General features: G+C 42.3%; 1 protein-coding gene across 14 annotated transcripts in view; it reads right to left on the bottom strand.

Annotated features, from left to right (window-relative positions):
- Nucleotides 1-20,551, bottom strand: part of LOC147009966 (uncharacterized) — a 104,683-nt gene extending 84,132 nt beyond the window's left edge. The window contains exons 1-7 of one of the 14 annotated variants that reach the window (XM_085863272.1): nucleotides 19,422-20,201; nucleotides 19,055-19,298; nucleotides 15,437-15,541; nucleotides 11,723-11,779; nucleotides 11,122-11,178; nucleotides 6,871-7,017; nucleotides 4,750-5,717 (exon numbers count right to left, since the gene is read on the bottom strand). In XM_085863272.1, the coding sequence (XP_085719398.1) occupies nucleotides 4,789-5,717; nucleotides 6,871-7,017; nucleotides 11,122-11,178; nucleotides 11,723-11,779; nucleotides 15,437-15,541; nucleotides 19,055-19,238 (1,479 nt within the window). In that variant the 5' untranslated portion in view covers nucleotides 19,239-19,298; nucleotides 19,422-20,201 and the 3' untranslated portion in view covers nucleotides 4,750-4,788. The other 13 variants (XM_085863274.1, XM_085863273.1, XM_085863271.1 and 10 more) reach the window with 13 other exon arrangements.
- Between the last annotated feature and the right edge of the window lie 407 nt (nucleotides 20,552-20,958).

Below are 20,958 nucleotides of genomic sequence, written 5' to 3'. Positions count from 1 at the left end.
CAACTGCAGACCCATCAGCTTACTTCCAAACATCAGGAAGGTCATGGAATCCATCATTACAGATAATATGAAATCCTTACTTTTCTCCAACAACCTCATCTCAGATCACCAATTTGATTTCAGACATGATCACTCCACGTTGGAAATGCTGCCCAACAATGGATGGAGGCCCTCAATATTTGATATGAGATCAGGGCCGTCTCTCTGGACATGTCTCGTGCTTTTGATAGTCTGGCATCCTGTCTTACTATCCAAACTCTCTGACTTCGGCATCCAAGGCTTACTAACTTCATCGAATCTCGTAGCCAACATGTGGCACTCAACCCAATCCTTTCATCTCCTTTCAATGTCGAGGCTGGAATGCCCAAGGCAGTGTTCTGGGCCCAGTGCTATTCCTGATCTTTATCGATGAATTCTCTGACTCTCCACAAAATCCTCTTTATCTATTTGCTGATGACTACACCCTCTACCATGACATCTCTCACCCTTCTCCTTGTAACAGGCAGGCAGCAGCCTCTTTCCTCTCCTCAGACCTTGACAAAATCACAAACTGATCAAGCACAATTTTGCTTATGTATCCATCTTGTCCATCCTTCACGTTCTCCCTTTCCCTTCAACATTACCTGCAGCCCTTGTTTGTCCATCTCTGTCTACTTTCTCCTTCTGCCCTGCTCTTCTCTTTGTTATGTTGTGTCTTGATCTGTTCTGCATCATTGCTTTCCACGAGCCTCGACCATGTATAAAAAACAAGCAAAAAAAAACAAACAAACAATGCCCCGACATTCGCGGCATTTTTCAGGTACGTATCCTTCGCGAATGTCGGGTTCCGACAGTACTTCAACTCAGTGATCAATCATATCCATATGAACCTTTTAATGCAACTTCAAATATGATCAGGTCCTGAAGACATCTTTACAAAACCCAAATTCCAAGAGCAGTCAAGAAAAACCTGTGTCGATCATATTTCTTTAGATCAATAACAATGTAAAAAAAATATTTGCATCAAACAAAACAACATTTGTATGGCCTTTTGCCCGACGTTGTTAATCATCGCATCTTCAGATTATACGAGCAAAACATCATTGAGTAAAGTGGAGACTCATTGGTGAAGACAGGACTGGCATCCCAGAGGTTGCAAAGTTCACATCCTGCTACTCAGGATTTGAATTGTACTCTTCAGGAAGTCATCAGTTTCAGAACAGCAATGGCCCAAATGGATCAATTGTCAGTTAAAAAAAAGAAAAGAAAAAGAAAAAGGAAGCTGGCTCATCAGCAATCTCCAGGGATGTCACGAGTGTTGCCTCGAGTTTATTGTACATGTGACACAAGTCCACTCACCATGATCAACTCTTATTCCCCTCCCTCGTTACAGGTGGTCATTATGAATGCCTGTTGGTCCTGCTCTTCTCCTGAAGTTACGATTTGGCAAAAATAAAATTAATGTGACTTATTTAATGCAAGTAATTTTCACAAAAAAAAAAAAAAAAGATTTTTGACAAATAATTTTGGTCACATCTCATATTCATTAACCTCCGCCATCTTCGAAGATGGATGGAGGTTACTGTTTTCACCCTTTTCTGTTTGTTTGTTTGTGAACAGTATTACGGAAAAACTCCTTGACGGATTTCGACGAAACTTGGTGGGGGGGGGGGGGTTCGGTATGGTCCAAGGATCATGCCATTAAATTTTGGACTTTGGTCCCCCCCCCAAAAAAAAATTGTTGGAGAAAATTTTTTTTTTTGCATTTCTACATGTTTTAAGTGATTTCCAACCCCCCCCCCCCAAATTTTTTTTTACCCCCCCCAAAAAAGAATGTCTTTTTGCATTTCTACATGTTTTAAGTGATTTCCAACCCCCACCCCAAAAAAAATTGTTACCCCCCAAAAAAATATTTAGAGAATTTTTTTTTGCATTTCTACATGTTTTGAGTGATTTCCAACCCCCCCAAAAAAAGTTTGAGAAAAATTGTTTTTTTTGCATTTTTACATGTTTTAAGTGATTTCCAACCCCCCCAAAAATTGTTACCCCCCACCCAAAAAAAGGGAAATTTTTTTTGCATTTCTACATGTTTTAAGTGATTTCCAACCCCCCCCCCAAAAAAAATTGTTAGAGAAAAAAAATGTTTTGCAACTTTTTTTTCAACAAAATTTCGATTTTTTTTTTGCATTTTTACATGTTTTAAGTGATTTCCACCCCCCCCGCCCCCCCCCAAAAAAATGTTGGAGAAAAGAACTATAACTCTGTCAGCACTGTTGACATCATATTTAATGACTAAGATATAAGGTTCACTTGAGTGACCCAGCAGTATTGGCGGCGGAGGTTTTGCACTCTCCCGAGTGCTCCCCCTCGAGTTAATTATATTGTTATTGTTCTTTAAAATGAATGGATGTTCCTTTTTGTTTTATTTCAAACGAGTCTTTTGACAAACTGAGCGTTTGAATGCCTTCTCACTGGTATTATAATCGACTCCATCTTATTCATGTGAAGACGAAGAAGTGAAAGTATTATTACAAACAGAACAATCGAATGTCTTTTTAATGCATAAATCATTTTGCGCATCTTCGCATTAAATTATGAAGGCGTGAAATCATTTTTACAAACAATGCAAGGGAGTTTCTTCTCACCAGCATTAATAATTTAATTTATATTTTGATATAATGAACTCGTTGAGGTCTTTTTACAAATACAGGAATTGAAAGTCTTCACACCAGCATTGATAATTATCTCATGATTCTTGGGGAAACATGACCTTGAGAAGGTCTTTTTACAAATGGAGCAATCGGAAGTCTTTTAGTCAGTGGGAAACGTTTCATCTGAATGTAAATGAGACACATTTGAGTCAATTATATCAAAGGAGCAATCGAGTCTTCTCACCAGAGTGAACCACCTCATTTTCCTTCAGGTACAGGGTGTATCAAAAAAAGGTTAACCACTTCAAAATAATATTAACCAAAACATTGAGTAACGAGAATGGAACTCGGTAGAGCACGTATCTCTGCCACGTTATGCATGATGCACGAAAACATATCGGGCCAGATACGTTTTTGAAATATCATGCTATGTATATCGTTTTTGAGCCCTATCTCTCAATGATGAAGAATCACTTTAAAAATTCTGGTCGTCGGATTTGAATTCGGATCTTCACCAAAATCTAATCGGTTCATCCTTGTCACACACCCAACGCGTCCACCAAGTTTCATCTGAATCTGTCCACAACTTTTTGAGACATCGTGCTATATATTAGTTTAGCCCTATGAATGGTGAAGCATCACTTTTAAAATTCCACTAGTCGGATCTGGATCCAGATCTTCACCAAAATCTAATGAGTTTGTCCTTGTCACACACCGAACCTGTCCACAAAATTTCATCCAGATCCGTCGACAACTTTTTGAGATATCCCGTACACAGACAATCAGACAGAAAGGGGTGAAAAACATAACCTCCTTCACCTTCAGTGGCGGCGGTAATAAAACAAAAAATTAACTTGAAAAATGAAAACCAAATCACGGAGAAATTAAACTCATTATGCGTTAGTGCGTTTATAGTTAAGGTGTTCGATGTGAGCACCCCCATGCACACAACATGCATTCTCGTGAATTACGAAGTTTTCAATGACGTTTCTGCATGTTTTAATGGTTATTCTCGATCCATAAACCTTAACTGCTGCCTTCAGATCAGGTTCAGATCTGGGGTGTTCCTTGTAGACATTATCCTTACAAGCTCCCCAGCAGAAAAAAAAAATCCAGTGGATTGAGGTCGTAGCTGTGTGGAGACAATTCATTTTCCATACGCAAACTGAGAACTCGTCCAAATTTTTGATGCAGAAAAAGGCAATTGTTTTGTTGGCTGTATGCGGGGTAGCACCGTCTTGCATGAACCACTGTCGCCGGAGGGCTGCAGTGTTCATCTATTGCTTCAAGTCTTCGTAAAATGCGTTGACAATCGACCGGTATCATTCTTGATTGATGGTAACCGTTCTTCAGGTTTTGTCTTCAAACCAATACGGCCTAAACACACCTCTGTAACCGACAGCCACAAAAGCAGTGACTTTCCGACCCTTAAGCGACTTCTCTTCAACCTTATCTGGGCATTGACTTCCCCAGAAAATGCTGTTGTGTGAATTGACAGCACCATTGACGTGAAAGTGTGCCTCGTCACTCTCGAAACCACACATTGCGAATCCATTTTGGGTTTTCCTCCATCTTCTGCTGCAGCATCTCACACATAGCGACTCGTGCTGCTTTATCCCCGCCGGCCAATTCATGGGCTGTTCTGATGTGGTAACAAACAAAAGAGGTTTAATCTTGTTTCATTATTCTTCTGATACTGCTGGGAGTGAGACCCAGATCAAGGATTTTTGTCGATGCGATTTCTTCAGACTTTGCATGACTGACTCACAAACTCGTTCCATGTTTCCTTTATTCCGTACACTTCTTGGACGGCCAGACCTTCCCTTGTTAATGTTGAGAATCGTCCCTTCATTTATGAAGTTTTTCACAAGTTTCCAAATGGCTGGCTTGCCTGGCTTGTTTCTGGGATGCACTCCATATTCAGTACAGAACCTTGTCTGGAAGGAAGCAATTGATTTGGTCTCAAAGTACCACTTGACAATGTTTACTCTTTGCTCCATAGAAAACGTCATTTTTCCCGAAGAATACTTTGGTTATGCTTGAATGACTTCTCCAAATATCATTGATCACTCCTGCAAACCCCCCCAAAAATTAAGGTAATGACAAAGTACAAAGGTCATTTGAAGCGGTTAACCTTTTATTGACACACCCTGTAAGATTAACACGAGACCTTTTTACAAAAGGGGGAATCCAAAGTCTTCTCGTCAGTGGGAATTGTTTCATCCACATTCAGATGAGACACATTCGAGGCCTTTTTATCAAAGGAGCAAGTGAAAGTGTTCTCACTGGTGTGAACCACCTCGTCTTCCTTCAGGTAAGATGAACTTGAGGACATCTCTTTACAAAGAGGGGAATCAAAAATATTTTTGCTAATGTGAATAATCTTATGGTTCTGCAGGTAAAATAAACTCGAGAAGACCATTTTACAAACATGGCAACGGAATGTCTTTTCGCCGGTGCAAATTTTCATATGCTTCTGCAGGTAAGATAAACAGGAGAACACCTTGTTACAAAAAGAACAACTCAACGTCTTTCTACCAGTGCAAATGAGCTCATGCTTTTGTACGTAATATGAAGTCGATAATTTTTGGTTACAAATCGAGCAACGAAAAGAGTTTTCTTCTGAATGAATTTTCTGGTGAGTCTTCAAATAATATTGCGTGCAGAAAGTCTTCTCACAAACACAGCATTTGTTTGACGTTTCTCCAGTATGAATCTTCAGGTGCATTTTCAAATACGTTGAACTTAAGAAGGCCTTTTGGCAAACCGAGCAGTTGTATGGCTTCTTAGCTGCATGTACAATCTTATGCATATCCAGTTGTGATGAATGTACAAAAGCCTTTTCACAAACTGGACACTTGTAACGTTTCACATCTGGGTGAACCACCTTATGTGCTGTTAACTGAGAATGATGTGGGAACACCATTTTACAAACACGGCACTTGAACTGACTCTTCCGAACAGGACAGTGGTTGGATTTACTGTCTTCACATGAATTTTGAGAGCTGCCCTTGCTCCTCGTGTTGTATTTCGAAAAAAAGTTATTGTAAGAAGACAACCGGTTTTCAACATGCTTCTCTTGTTCTTCTGCAATGACAATAAATTTTTTTTAGTGCACACAGTCTTTTTTCCAGATTTACTCACTAACCCTCAATATTTCCATTGACAACTAGAAGGGCACATGGGAGAGCACATACCTCCCTCCAGGCCGATTAGTTTACATTTCATATCTCACCGATTTGATGGGCCAGATCTGGATTCGGTCATGAACTGAAATTAAATCTGCTTGTTCTTGTCACTTCACCAACTCATCCACCAAGTTTCGTCTGAATCCATCCATAATTAGTTGAAATATTGTGCTGTATAACGTTTTAATCTTTTCACTCAATGGTGAAAAATCACGTTAAAAATTCTCGGATCCAGATCTGGATTCGGATCTTCACCAAAATATAATCATTTCATCCTCGTCACATACCCAAACTCTCCACCAAATTTCGTCCGAATCTGTCCACAACCTTTTTTAGATATTTTGTTCACAAACAAAGGAAAAAAAATCACTCATAGAGCAATAATTGGCAAAACAGAACAAAGAAGAATAGCACTCGGTGGAGCACATACCTCCACCAGGCTGAACAGTTTACATTTTGTATCCCATTGATTGGCTGGATCTGAACCAAAACCTAATCTGCTTGTTCTTGTCACCAAACCAACTCATCCACCTAGTTTTGTCACAAATAATTTTTGGTTCTATCTCTCAAATTTAGAAGTTAGGCCTATGTTGACCTTTTGACCTTAAAAATAAATGGTGGTTGAACTCATTAACCTGATATGCAAATCTTATTCAAATTTCAAGTGGATCAGATGAAAATTAAGGATTTTACAAATCCCATCCAAGTTGTTTTGTTAGCTTAATGGTTAGGGTAGTGGGCTTGGGATCCTAGGGTCCTGAGTTCAAATCCCGCTCAGCTGTTGAATTAACACCAGGTGGGGTTGACTCTGCCTGTCATCCTTCCGAGGTCGGCAAAATGAGTGCCAGCATGCACTCACTTCATTACATCATTACAAATGTTCAGTTTGCTAATGTGGTTAACGAAAAAATAAAATAAAATAAAATAAAATAAAATTAAAAGGTTCTTCCACAAATCTGTGCAGTTACTCACACAATTCATCTGAAGGACACAAGATGGTTTTGCAAAACATTTCATTTTGTCAAATTTTACCACTTCAATGCTGTACTCACCACCTGCAAAGAGTGAAGTGTGACAAGGCTCTGGCTTCACAAGAGTACCATCCAAAGTCCCTTGAGAGGTGAAGGAAGTTGTGACGGGAAGACACCTTGCCTCCACCGAGGGCATTTCACCTAAACAATGGCCAATATTAGGTTGGTCTGTTGAACCACCAGGCAAACAGCAAAGAAAGGTCAGACTAAGAGGGGAGGTCAGGTTACTGGAAAGGGAGGGGAGGTCAGGTTACACGCAAATGCCAATCAAACACAATGATGTTCCCTGTGGGAAGGTCAAGTTCTGTGAGACCAGTACTTTGCCATAACATGATGGAGTTGAACAGCATGGTAAAGGGAACAAAAGTGAAATGGCCTGGATGAGAAAACTTCCACTGTGAGACAAAAGCGACACAAACTATACAATAATAGCTCGCCCAGCACTCAGGATGCATCCCTGGAAAAGAGTACCAATCCAAAACGCATTAAAGAGGGTTGGTCATTATACCATTGTTTATATGGAAATGCATTCCCAACAACAATATTTCTTATGGCCTGGTGATGGCTTAATGGTTCGGGTGGTGGGCTTGGGATCTCTAGGATCCCGAGTTCAAATCCCACTCGGCTGTTGAAATAATATCAGGTGGGGTTGACTCTGCCCGTCATCCGTCCAAGGTCGGCAAAATGAGTGTCTAATTGCTGGTATCCTGTGTCGGAGTGGTCACCCATCCAGGATTGTGTCCAATAGCCAAGGAGACTGCTGAGGCAGCACCACTGCTCTGCACAGAGTATGGTCCCAATGGATGGATGGATATTTATTTTGCACAAACTGTATATGAGGGCTTCATTGGGTTATCCATAATAATAATAATTATAATAATAGATGGTAAACGTACTGTATTATTTTATAAATAAAAAGATTTTATTCCTATAATAACATTTTGATCAGTAAGCATGAACAAAACATAAAATATTGTTACGGATTTCAGAATCCGATCTGATGAATGCATACAAACATCCAGGTCCTCAGACAGTTATTTCCCTAAATGCATGTCCAGGATAGACCCATCCCCATGTCTGGTGGGATTCTAAATGTGATGCATTGAGAAGGGTAAAGAATAGATTCCCTCTGTTATGAAAGCTTTTTCTCTTTACGCTCTCCCTACCTCCCCCCTTCCTCGCCTCCCTCCCTTTGCTCCATCCTTACCTCGCCCTCCCCTCCCTGTCTCCTCTATTCCTTCCCCACCCGACCCCACCTAAAAACCTCATCAGCGGAGTGACGGGTGGTATTTGCTCGTGTTAAAATAAATTAAGAGTTGGAAAGAAATATACACTTCACCTATGGCTCATCTCCACTTCAATGCAGCCATCTTTTATTCCTTCTTGGTTCTTTCTAAATATCTTCTTTCCTGTTCCATTTGATCACAAAGAAAAACTTTCCCTGTCCATATCTTCTCGAGGGATGGACTCGAGGTACACACTTACGAGGTCAGTGTGAACTCGGTGTGAACAAAGTAACGGGACTGACTTCACAGAAATTTTATTCCAAAAAAATATATTGAAATCACAGCTTGTCCCCTTCAAAATAGTTTCCCTCCAGTCTCACACACTTGTCCATCCTCTTCTAACACGCTTCGATGCAACCCCGGAAGGCTTCTTCTGGAATCCTCTGGAGCCCCGTCGTCACGGCCCTTTTGAGGGCCTCCACATCAGGAAATCGGGTCCCCTTGATCACCCCCTTGAGCTTGGGGAATAGGAAAAAAATCACAAGGGGCCAAGTCTGACGAATATGGGGGTTGCTCTAGGGTTGGCACGTTCCTCTCCGCCAGAAACTGTCGGATGCTTCGGGCACTGTGAGCAGGGGCGTTGTCATGGTGGAGCACCCAGGCGTTGTTCTCCCACAGATCCCTCTTGTTCCGGACTGATCTCATGAAGTGCCGGAGGATCTCCTTGTACACGTATTGATTCACTGTTTGACCCTGTGGTAGAACCTTGAAGTGGACGATGCCCTTGATGTCAAAAAACGCGATGAGCATCACCTTGACCTTCGACTTCGATATCTTTGCTTCCTTTGGTCTTGGAGATGCCGGACTTTTCCACTGACGACTCTGCCGTTTGTTTTCGGGATCGTATTTGAATATCCACGATTCATCGCCAGTAATGACTCTCCCGAGCAGGTATGGATCGTCCTCGAGGCGCTCGATAATGTCTTGACAGACAGTGACTCTTTGCTGTTTCTGGTCCTCAGACAACAGCTTGGGGTCCATCTTTATGCACACCTTGCGCATTTCGAGATATTCAGTGATGATGCTCTAGACAGTGTCCTTGTTGATGGAAAGTTCCTCAGCAATCATCCGCACCGCGAGTCGATGATCTGCACGCACCATCTGCTTCAAATGCTCAATGTTGTCCACCGTTCTGCTCGTTGAAGGTCTTGCAGACCGTGGATAGTCTTCAACCTCCTCCCGTCCCTCTTTGAACCTCTTGTGCCATTTAAATGCACGTGTACGTGACATCGTTTCTTCCCCGTAGACTTGCTGCAGCATTGCGAAGGATTCAGAAGGTGTTTTGCCAAGCTTGGCAAGAAACTTCAGATTGGCTCTCTGCTCACGACTCATAGCGCGACGACTCAGACTAGACAACGTGTGAAGCACGACCTGTAAAAAAAAAATCACACAATGAGCGCAGTCAACCATCACCAATCATATGTATTGCTGGAATGTTGCGAAAGACTGTGACGCAACCCGTTCATTCAAGTTGTGTAAGTGGAGCACACAGTAGGCTCAGTCCCGTTACTTTTTAGACGGACCTCGTATCTCTCAACTGTCTAGCCTGGGTTCAAATCTTGACCAAGTTATAAACTGTCATCCCAGTGTTTCACAGGAAGGGTGATTCATCAATGTGCGTACTGTCCCTCGAATGGACGTAAATCTGGATGTCCCGTCTGCTATCATGAGTTGGTGAACGTTAAAGATCCCACGGTGTCCTTCACCAAGAGAGGCGAGTTATCACCAGCATCCTCGTCAAATTACAAATTTCTGCCCCGACTAACTGCTGGGAAGTTAATGGCAAACCACCCAGTATCACCCTTACCAGGTAGCCAAGGACCTGCCTTCAAGCAGAGCACACAATCAGTCAATCAATATTCCCAAGCTCTTCCTCTTGTAATTTTATTACGCTCCCTCTTTTATTACGCTTCACGAGCAATGGGCACAGGTTCGGTGTGCCACACTTGATGGAAACAAAATGGCTTCAAATCGGAAGTTGTCGCTACTCTTAGTATTTAGGGACTCGATGCCAACTCCTTCTCCATGACAGCAGTGGGAGGAGGCTCATCCTGCTGTAAAACTAGGGCAAAGTAAACAGTGCTGATTGGCTCACAGCAAAAACAATGGTGGTGAGTGCGTTTACCCAGCGAGCACTGTACATGATGGATTTTATTTATTTTTAAAATACATTTATAGTAAAATCTTTCTCCAGGACAAAGAACTCGATAACGAATCGGCATTCTACGGAGCAGTGTAAAGCGTACTGTACTTCCATAAATGCTCAGAATGGTTCAGGTGAACTCCTGCAAACAAATACAGTACAGTCATATCTACCAATATCTTACTCCTGCATGTAATTTGTGTACAACCCCCACAGCGAACTTGAGATTAATGCAAGTAAATAAATAAACAAAACCATTCCACACATGTCACCACATTTACTGTTTTGTTCATTTGAGGTGAATCGTAGTGCAACAACCCTGCAACATTGCCGACGCAGGTTGTTTCAATGCATGTGTTGAAGCATCAAGACAAGACTTTGTTATAGATACTAGCAGAAGAAATGAGAGCTGCAGAAAACAAATTGGAACATACTATCCGATAAAAAATTTTGAGAACATTAATAATTTTAACAAATTGCATGTTTTTTTTCATTAGGATGAGCTTGAATGGCTTGATGGCCAAGTGGTTCAAACCTCAACATTACACTTCACTTCAGCGGTTTGATTCCAGAAACCATATAATGTTGGGTTTCAACACATCTTCCATGGGATTGCCTGGTGATTTCACAGGAAAAGGCCTCAGCACATGAGTAATGTTCACCAAAGCACCGTTGGACATGAATGTTGCAACTCCAAATGGAGCAATTCTTTCAGTAAACCTCATCTTAACGTGAATGGCTCACATTGCCAGGATGCGCTTCGAGCTCTTGATAGTTTGCCTCAATTTGTAAATATGTTTTTTTTTTTTTTTTTTACAACATGATGTTTAATGATGGAGTTACCTTGAAAGGAACAGTCATCCGCATGCTCACGTTTCACCTTCACCTCGACATTAAAATCTGTAACAATATAAACAAAGTTTCAAACCAAACTCAACACAACGAATCACATAACTTCAATCATCCAGCATCATCATGTTCAACTTGCACAATTATTAGCTCACCTGGACTTTTGTCATCTGAGGTTATGCGATCGAACAGTGTCTGTCGGTGAGTGGGTGAGTGAGTGAGTTAGTCCGTAAACACTTGTCATTATCACTTGAACCAAAACACACAATTTTGATGAAACTTGGCCACAAGCTCTATATCTGATGCCCAATGAAGATGTATTGACTACATTAAAATTTGTGCTCATTAAGGGGGTCTACTGAGGGGGGGGGTATTTGACCCCCCCCCCCCAGAAATGGTTATTTCCTCTCTTCTCCGAACTACAAGTGGAATTTCAATGAAACTTGACCACAACCTTCATCACCCTTGATGTATCAAAGTTTGTTCACGGCATTAAAAAATTCAGGGTCTAATGGTATCTGCAGGGGGTTTGAGTGACTGTTGCCCTTGGTCTTGGCGAGCTTCAGGACAAAAGCTCCTATTTTTAGATCCTCACCTTCTGAAGAAGAATAATTTGTAGGATCAGGTTCTACCTTCACCACCACGACAGAACCTGCAGAGAAACAAAACCTGTTTTAAACAAAGTACAAAGTCACCTACACTACATTTTAAAACTCCTGATAATCAAAATAAAAAGGAATATTTTTACAGATTAAACGTTTATCAAAGAAAGGCAGGAGTAGCAAAGAATTCCCACCAACTTACATTTGGGACATAATGCAAACAAACCTTGATATATATATATATATATATATATATATATATATATATATATATATATATATATATATATATATATATATATATATATATATCATGCAGGAAAACAAAATCCTCCGGTATCACAGTTCAATAAGCTTCCTCAAAGCTCTCTATCATCAGATATTGTTCAAGGAAGAATCTACATTGATAAATGCCAGTGTGTGCATCTCCTCCATAATTCCAAAACCATGAAACCTAGCAGCCTGAAACTTTGCATGCAGACTGAGGCAGCGCCAAGGAAGGACGTGAGTGAACATTGGGTGTTTGGGTTAATCAAAACATCCCTTTTGAAGATAATGGCCTTTAATTATATCCATAATCAGGTGCATCCTTGGCCACCTCACTCTCATGGGGTCGTAAGGCGTATCCTAAGTAACCTCGTTTGGGTCTGAAGCCGCCATGTTTTTTGGTCTGGCAACCGTGCCTCAGCTTGGAACAGGCTGCAACGATTTCTTAACAATAAATTCCCCCCCCCACCCCACTTTCCTCACTCATATTATCGAATACCTGATAATCATACAAATAAAAATTGCTGGGTACACTGTAATGCTTATAAACGCCTGGAGACGCCAGCGTTGGTGGCTTTATTTCATTTCCACACATATAACCTCGAGAATCTCTGAAACCAAGCCGAATTACAAAATGTAAGCTCCAGAATCGAACTTAGCAGCAGTTCCGACTGTTGAAAAAAAAAAAGAAAAAGAAAAAAAAAGTGTTAATTTGTCCGATTCGGACATATTTGACACATTTGGCCTTTCTGAGTGGTGCGTGTTTAATATGATGAATAGGCGAGGCTCGTCGCTTGCCAAGCCAGGCGTTCCTTATCAACCGTTTCCTTTTTGTGCTCGCTGGAGCGCTCTCCAAGCTGCTTCATTGTTCTTTTCAGGAAAAGTAACCATGCTTTCAAGCTAACATCAATTGGACGTATGTTTCCCACTTTGTTGGGTCCCGCGTTTCCCTGCAGTGGATTCCTCGGAAGGTGTCTCATCCGTTGAAAATGTACAATTATATTTTGAGAGGATATCGCTTTGTTTAACCTTTTTGTGCGATGTCCTTATATAATCCAGCCCTTACTTCGACATCCATACATATAAAACATAGGGGCAATACCCATGGGTGCTCCCTGGTAGAGGCTGGATGAGATAACCAGGGAAAAACTGGTAGGCATGGATGACCACCAAAATATGTAATGGAGAAGAAAGAAATACCTATGGAAAAATATTTTTTAATGGTCTGAACAATCTTTGGTACATCACGGGTGATAAGGTGGTCGTCAAATTTCATCGGAAGTTTGTTTGTAGTTTCTGAGAATAAAGCAAATACCTCTTTTGAAGGGCAACCACACAGACTCGCTTAGACCCTGATTTTTTAAAATGGTGTGAATATTCTTTAGTATTTGGGGGGGGGCAACCCCCCTTATACCCAGATTTTCTTAATGTCATGAACAAACTTTGGTACACCATGTGCGATGAAGGTTGTCAAGTTTCATCAGAATTGTGCATGTTGTTTCTGAGAAGAAAGCAAATACCTCTTTGGGGGGGGGGGAAACCCCCCATAAACTCCCTCCATAGTCCCCCTCAGACCCCAATTTTTTTAATGCCGTGAACAAATTTTGGTTGGTTTGAGGGTTGAGGAGTAGCGGCTGAAAGCCGAATCATATCCAGGTTCGCCCTGATAACTCCATCTCTGCTTTTTGCTTATTCGGGTTCCTTCTCAGTCTTCCATTTCAGAACATCATGGGTAATGAAAGTTGTAGTCAAGTTTCATCAGAATTGCAAGTGTAGTTTATGAGAAGAAAGCAAATACCTATTTTGGGGGGAAACCCCTGTAAACGTCCTTTGCACCCAATTGTTTTTAATGGCATGCGCAAACGTACATACATGGTGAATAACATTGTAGTAAAGTTTCATCGAAATTGTATGTGTAGTTTCAGAAACGAAGTTGAAAGTATTTGTGGACGGACAACGCGCCATCGCATAAGCTCACCGGAAAAAAACATTATAGGTGAGCTAAAAACACAATAAGGTCCATCCAACCATGTGTTTGCCATGTTTGTTCTAGCTGTGAAGGCATAGACCGACATTTTGTGATCTGGTCCTTGATATATTTTTGAATTGAATTTTGCTAATACCCCACTTCAAGTCCTCTTTCAAAGAATGCTGTTTAAAGGTAATCTTTGTGTTTGTCATTTTTATCTACATGTATATAAACTGTATTACCACAACGACACTTTGCACCGGTGTGTATGTTCTTGGTTGGTGGTTGTTATACTCATATGCAGATTTCATAAGGTGGAACAGAGCCCTCCCAGGTCTCAAAGTATCCACCTCCATGTGTGCGTGTCATTGATTGGTATCTACATATGCAGGTTTCAGAATGTGGAAGAGTCCTCCCAGGGTGGGCTGAAAATATCCACCTTCATTTCAGTAAGGGGTCACAATTCATGGACCAAGCTGTGAAGTTTTCTGTTATCAAAGTTTTGTTTCGAGGGCTCTCTTCAGGATCGTGACTAAGCCCCAGACAGATTCAAAATGTAGTTTGTTTGAAGTAATATTCCCAGGGATGGTTTTTAATATCTCCGTGAGGTTCTTCGTCATCATTGCCGTACCTCCGACTATCACTGGTACAACTTTGGCATTCTTCAGCTTCCAGGATCTTTTCACTTCATTGTTGAGATCTTGGTATTGATCATTTTCTTGATTTAGTCCAAAATCACCGGTATCAACACCTCAATTAGCATTGCCTTCTTCTCTCTTTTTTGTATCTAATTATATCTTGTCGCAACACTTTGTTTTTGATGTTCACGCTCGATGGGATCATTAGGTTGTACGTGACTTCCATGTTTTCAGTGATTACTTTTGGTTCATGTTCCCACAAATTTTCTGGAACTGGGATGTAAAAGTTTTTGCAGATGTGCCAGTGAATTACATGACAAACTGTTGTGTCGTTGTGTGTACAGCTGTTCTAACATGAGTTTTTTGTGTTCGGTCATTAAGCATAACATATCACTCTGTTTGCTAAACTCCACCTCTCGGAATTCCCACCCTCTCCTTCCTCTCGACTCTCTCTTTCTCCCCGACCTCCACCACCACCCTCCTCCTCCTCCTCTCCCTTTCTCTCCCCCTCCTCTGCCTTTTTCTTTTTCTCCCCCACCCCTTTCCTCTCTCTTTCTTTCTCCTCTCCCCTCCCTCTTTTTCCTCCCCCCCCCCTCAACACCCCCGACAGTGAAACAACGGGTTGCATTTGCAAGTAGAAAATAAAATCATAAGATGCATCAGAGAAAACTCATTCCTCAACTTTCACCCAACCACAAATTCATCATTTCAAACAGCATCGAGATTACGGTAAACCTGAAGTTCCCAAGTAAACTAAATAAAGGAATCAAAATGATTTCACCAACTCAGAAAAAGAAAACCCTGAAATACAATTAACTCAGTGCTGTGCTCACCACCTAGAGAGTGAAAATCTTCATTCGGCTCCTCCTTCACACGAATGCCGTTTGAAATCTGAGGGACGCCACCGTGGGAAAATCCTGCCAATGGACCCGATTCACCTGCACAGAATTCAATACAAAGTCAGGTAAAAGGCGTTCATAATGAAATATTATTTTGTGTTTATACTATGTTTCGCTGTCGCACATCAGCAAGATATTCAAATTACTGAAGCAGTACATGCAATGCCATCAGTCGACACTCCCTTTCAAATTTTTTACCTTTTGTTGCCTCATAGTCTGGAATGAAATTGCATTAAATCATACCCTAACCACCTTTATTTACACATCGTAACCCACAACTTCCAAGTGAAAAATAAATTCTACAAATTTCAGAAAATTAATTAAAAATACAAAACTAGAATATCTTGTTTGGATAAGTGTCCACCCCCCTGAGTTAATACTTGGAAGCACCTTCGACAGCAATTACAGAGCTGTGAGTTCTTGGGATAGGTCTCTACAAACTTTGCACACCTTGATTTGGCAATATTTACCCATTCTTATGTACAAAACTGTTCAAGCTCAGTCAAGTTGCATGGGGAGTGTTGGACAGCAATCTTCAAGTCATGCCACAGATTTTTGATTGGATTTAGGTCGGGGCTCTGACTGGGCCACTCAAGGACATTTCGTCGACCGAGAATTAACAGGGTCTATCTGACATTTCATTCAAATTTAGAAGAAGTCCATGTAGAAGGGCAACAGAGGAAACTAAGTAAAATTATTTTATGTAACCTTTATACGTACCTGTTATGTAGCACACGATATGAAAATAAAATGTTATGAGATAGCGGCAATTCCACTTTGAATTTTTGACTTCATTTTTGTCAAACTTTAAAAAAGTGTAGTTGGACCCTGTTAATTCTCGGTCGACGATTTATCTTTTTGTTCCTTAAGCCACTCCAGTGTAGCTTTGGTTGTGTGCTTCAGGTTTTGTCATGTTGAAAGGTGAACTTCCATCCCAATTTCAGCTTTCTTGCAGAGGGTAGCAGGTTCTCCTCTAGGATTTTTCTGTATTTTGCTCCATTCATTTTCCCTTCCATCCTGACAAATGCCCCAGTCCCTGCTAATGAGAAACATCCCCATAACATGATGCTGCCACCACCATCCTTCACAGTTGGAATGGTGTTCTTTCGGTGATGTGCTGTGGTGAGTTTGTGCCAAATGTAACATTTCCATTTAGGCCAAAAAGTTCCATCTTAGTTTCGTCAGACCACAAAACTTTTTGCTATATGGCTTCAGAATCTCCAGAATTTTATTTTTTGCATACCTCAAACGGGACTCAAGGTGGGCTTTTTTCGAGTAATGGCTTCCTTCTTGCCACCCTACCGTGTTGGCCAGGCTTGTGGAGTGCTTGGGATATTGTCACATGCACACAGTAACCAGTCTTTGCCATAAAGGCCTGCAGCCCTTTCAAAGTTGCCATTGGCTTCTTGGTGGCTTCTCTGATCAGTCTCCTCCTTTATTGGTCATCCGGTTTGGAGGGACAGCCTGATCTAGGCAGGGTCTTGGTGGTACCATACGCCTTCTACTTCTTAATGATTATCTTGACTGTGCTCCAAGGGATAGTCAAGGCCTATGAAATATTTTTATACCCATCCCCTGATCTGTGCCTTTCCACAACTTTATCCTGGAGTTCTTTTGAAAGCTCCTTGGTTCTCATGGTTGAGTCTTTGCTGTGAAATACACTTCCTAGCAGAGGAAGCCTGCAGGAACAACATATTTTATTCTGAAATAATCAGATTCACTACAATTTAACTTGGTGTGTGATTTTTAAGGTGATTGGTTATACCCGAGATAATTTACAACTGCTATTACAAGGGTTAGTTTTGTAATTTTAATTAATTTTCTGAAATTTGTGGAATATTTCACTTCGAAGTTGTGGGTTATGATGTGTAAATAAAAGGTCGAAAAGTCTGATTTAAAGCAATTTAATTCCAGGCTATAAGGCAACAAAAAGTGACAAATTTGAAAGGGGGTGTAGAATCTCTATAGGCACTGTATGTATCGCGATAGATTAAAACATCATATATTCTCTTTCAACGAATTTCAAAGCAGGACGAGCCCATTTGGCCCAAAAAAGTCTGCACTGGTCTTGCCAACCTCTGATTGTTTCTCCGTGCTCTACCCTTCTAAATGCTGAGCGTCAAAAGCAAGGAAGCAGCATGTTGCATGCATCATGTTAAAGGTTTTTGGTACGACTCGGCAGTGCTACGCCCAGCCATGGAAAAAGTTGCGTGGTGCACGAGGGAAGGGTAGGGAGAGGACACGAGGAGGTGGAGTGAGGGGCAGGGTGAAGGAGAAGATGCAAAGGGCAGGCAGATAGAGGATGCAAAGGTCATGGGGCAGGGAAAGAGAAAGCTGGGCGGTGAGGGGGCCAGGGAGAAGCTGGGTGGGTGTGTGGCAAATGAGAGGATGCGAAGTTACGTACGAGGGAGAATGTGGGTAGGGAGGGGGGGGGGGCTGGTGAGGAAGACACTGGGTGGCTGCTACTGAGAGAGAACCTGGGAAGGGTTGGGTGTGAGGGATGCAGCAAGTGGCTATGTAGGGAGGAGTGATGCTGAAATTGTGGACACAGACATGAAGGAGATGAGGGGAGGGTGATGATGTGGAGAGGTTTGACAGTGCTAATATGAGCCAACTGACCCCAAACGTGTCCATAAAACACCAAGTAACACTTTCCTTGTACAAGCTAACAACACGACCTCACGTATCAATATATAACATCACGTGATACATCTTCACCGGATTCTAGCCATTAGCGACAATTCCGTGTCAACATAAACCACCGAACAGCTCTCTTGTACAGTCATTTAACAGTCAATGCGAACAAACAGAGAAGGAAAGAATATGAGGTTAATTAAATATTTATTATTAACGCCAAACCAAGTTTTCCAAACATTCAAGAGAAAGCACTCGATGTTGGGTTTTTTTTTTGTTGTCCTATTGATCGTTCTCTCGGATCTATGTTTGTTGTGGGACATCAACAGGTGTCTCGCGATGTTGTGTGCCGTCTGGTGCGAGGTTGTGTTGGCTCATGGAAGGGGGAGGGAGGGGTGAGGTGTCACGTGATGTTATATTTACACACTTGGGTCGCTGTTGGATCTGTCTGCTCCGTATAGAGGAGTAGGACGGTGTTGCGAGTCGGGTCTCTGCTCCATACCGAGTTGTACAATACATGATACATCTGTTCCGTTGCATTTCAAGTTCATCGTGATGGTTTACCGCCGACCTCGATGGTGATCAAGGACATGGACGACCCCCTCGATCTGACGACTCTGCCAACGTGCAACTCGTCCATCGCTTCCCTTCCACCATCTGTCTTACTGCTCCACGTGGAACCAACATGGTCTCCACTCCACGCACATCGGGACTCCCTCCAAGCACGTTGATGGTGATTGGGAGACATCACCGGTGGAAACGAACACAGCAGCAGGAAGTGACCACTCTTGCCGCCACACTCCAAGATGAAGACCACTTGGTCGTCGACACGTGATCGGTTCTGGACCTCATTCCAATTAACTTTCAAATTTGAAAACAGATCATGAGAATCACGTACGTTACAAAACCACCACATACCTGGTTCTTCACCTGCTGCCGGGTCCGTCCCGTCCCCTCCATCACGAAGTTTCTGAACGTCCAGGATCCCGAATCCGCAGATCCCAGCAGCCACTCCCGGACCCCCACTCTTCCCTCCATCAGACCCCACGTTGGAGTCCGAGGAGCTCGGGTAGGGGGTGCAGCACGGGGGGTCTCGGTTCATGACCCCTCAGTACGTGTTCGGTGTTCTTACAAAATGAGCCTCCTCGTGTTACACAATCACCTGGAAGAAAACAGCAACCCAAGAACAGATTCGCCGATTAAAAAAAAAACAAAAAAACAATCACCAACTTCCACGGCACATCGATCATATCGGTAATCGACATCGTGAGGAAGCAGCACTCACGTGGTGGGAAATGTCAGCTCGCGATGGAAACGTCAGTTTGTGATGGAGAAAAAAAAACTTCTTCTTCTTCTTCTTCTTCTTCTTAATCTTCTTCTTCTTTGTTTTTAGTTTCATCTTCTTCTTCTTCTTTATTTTGGTTTAACGGAGTTTTCAGTCATGTGGCTCCATTCACGCCACGCACCCGAACACTTCGGCTGGATCACACAACTACGGGGACTTCATGCTGTTAATCCCGTTTGTTTAACAAATTACAACAACGATTTGCACGATCGAGGGTGCTTCTATCTCGATGGGCACAGTGTGTCCGGTATACCAGTCGCCATCTGGATCCCTGTACCCAGGGCATTTTGTATAAATATCCTATGTAAACATCCGAGTCTGAGGCGGTGGAGTGTGGAGGATTACCTGGTCTCCTCAGGAGAATCGAGGAAACGAGGCAGAGGATTCAACCAAAGGGTGCACCTTGGAGTACCATGTCCCCTTGGCGGAGGTCTCCCACTGAAATTGCTATTTTTAGCTTATTTGGAATTACAGATGAAACATTGTCATCGCGCACGCACCGTTCGTCCGTCCGTCCGTCTCCTATTTTTGATATCTCCGGCCAAACTGCTGGGTCGATCCGGCGAAAATTTGACTGCAACGTTCCCCCTCCTGACTGAAAATGGGACTTTAAAGTTCTTCTTCTTCCTTATTCTTATCCTTCGTTCTTCCTTCGTTCTTCCTTCGTTCTTCCTTCGTTCTTCCTTCGTTCTTCCTTCGTTCTTCCTTCGTTCTTCCTTCGTTCTTTTTATGTCTCTGGCACACGAGGACAATTGTGTGGTAAGCTTAACTTCTAGGCCTCTAAGGCTAAATTTGCAGTCCTAACGATTAAGCATTTTGCGTACTTTGTTATCGAGATTTGTATCACAGGGGCTGTCGAACTGTACTTATATTTTTGTCGTGTTGTGGTCATAACAGTTTTAGCGGGTAGTTGAGCTCGTTTATTGAAAGAAGCAGGGCGAGGCCTCGTCACAAGTTCAGCGTGAAGTGAGTTGAGCCTGCGGCCTTGCATACCGGGAGCCCGCGGGGCTAAGCTCGACCGAAGGGGGGAACACTTGCCGTCCTCATGGTAAGATTCCAGACGATTTTCACCTCAGAACTCTGCGTCTGCAGGGACACTGCTGCTGGGTTGGCATTCTGTGGTCAATATCCGTATCGCATAATCGGCGCGAGCTCAACCTGGCAGCGGAACGGCCCCAAGTAGGTTTCTGATGTTATTCGTATAGCTTGAAACACGGTATAAACGATGACAGACGTTAATTAGATGCCGCGAAAATCATACGAGCTCAACCGAACAGCGGAACGGCTAAAACCAAAGCAGAATGGTAGTACCAGGTCCCCTGAGTACAAAAGGAGCACTGACAGACAACTTGGTCGCTGGGCCCCCAGGACAGATGCTCCCGAGTGGGGCGTTCCATGTCAAGTGTACACATTTTTCAGCAAAATTTTTGACATATCGTCTTAGATTTCACTCTTTTTTTTTTTTTTGTGCAAGTGT

This window comes from Eptatretus burgeri, chromosome 17, assembly GCF_056783735.1.
Source record: "Eptatretus burgeri isolate ZD-2024b chromosome 17, Ebu_testis_v1, whole genome shotgun sequence".
Lineage (NCBI taxonomy): Eukaryota > Metazoa > Chordata > Myxini > Myxiniformes > Myxinidae > Eptatretus > Eptatretus burgeri.
Note: the sequence above shows the minus strand (reverse complement) of the source record. Positions and strands in the feature narration are given on the sequence as shown.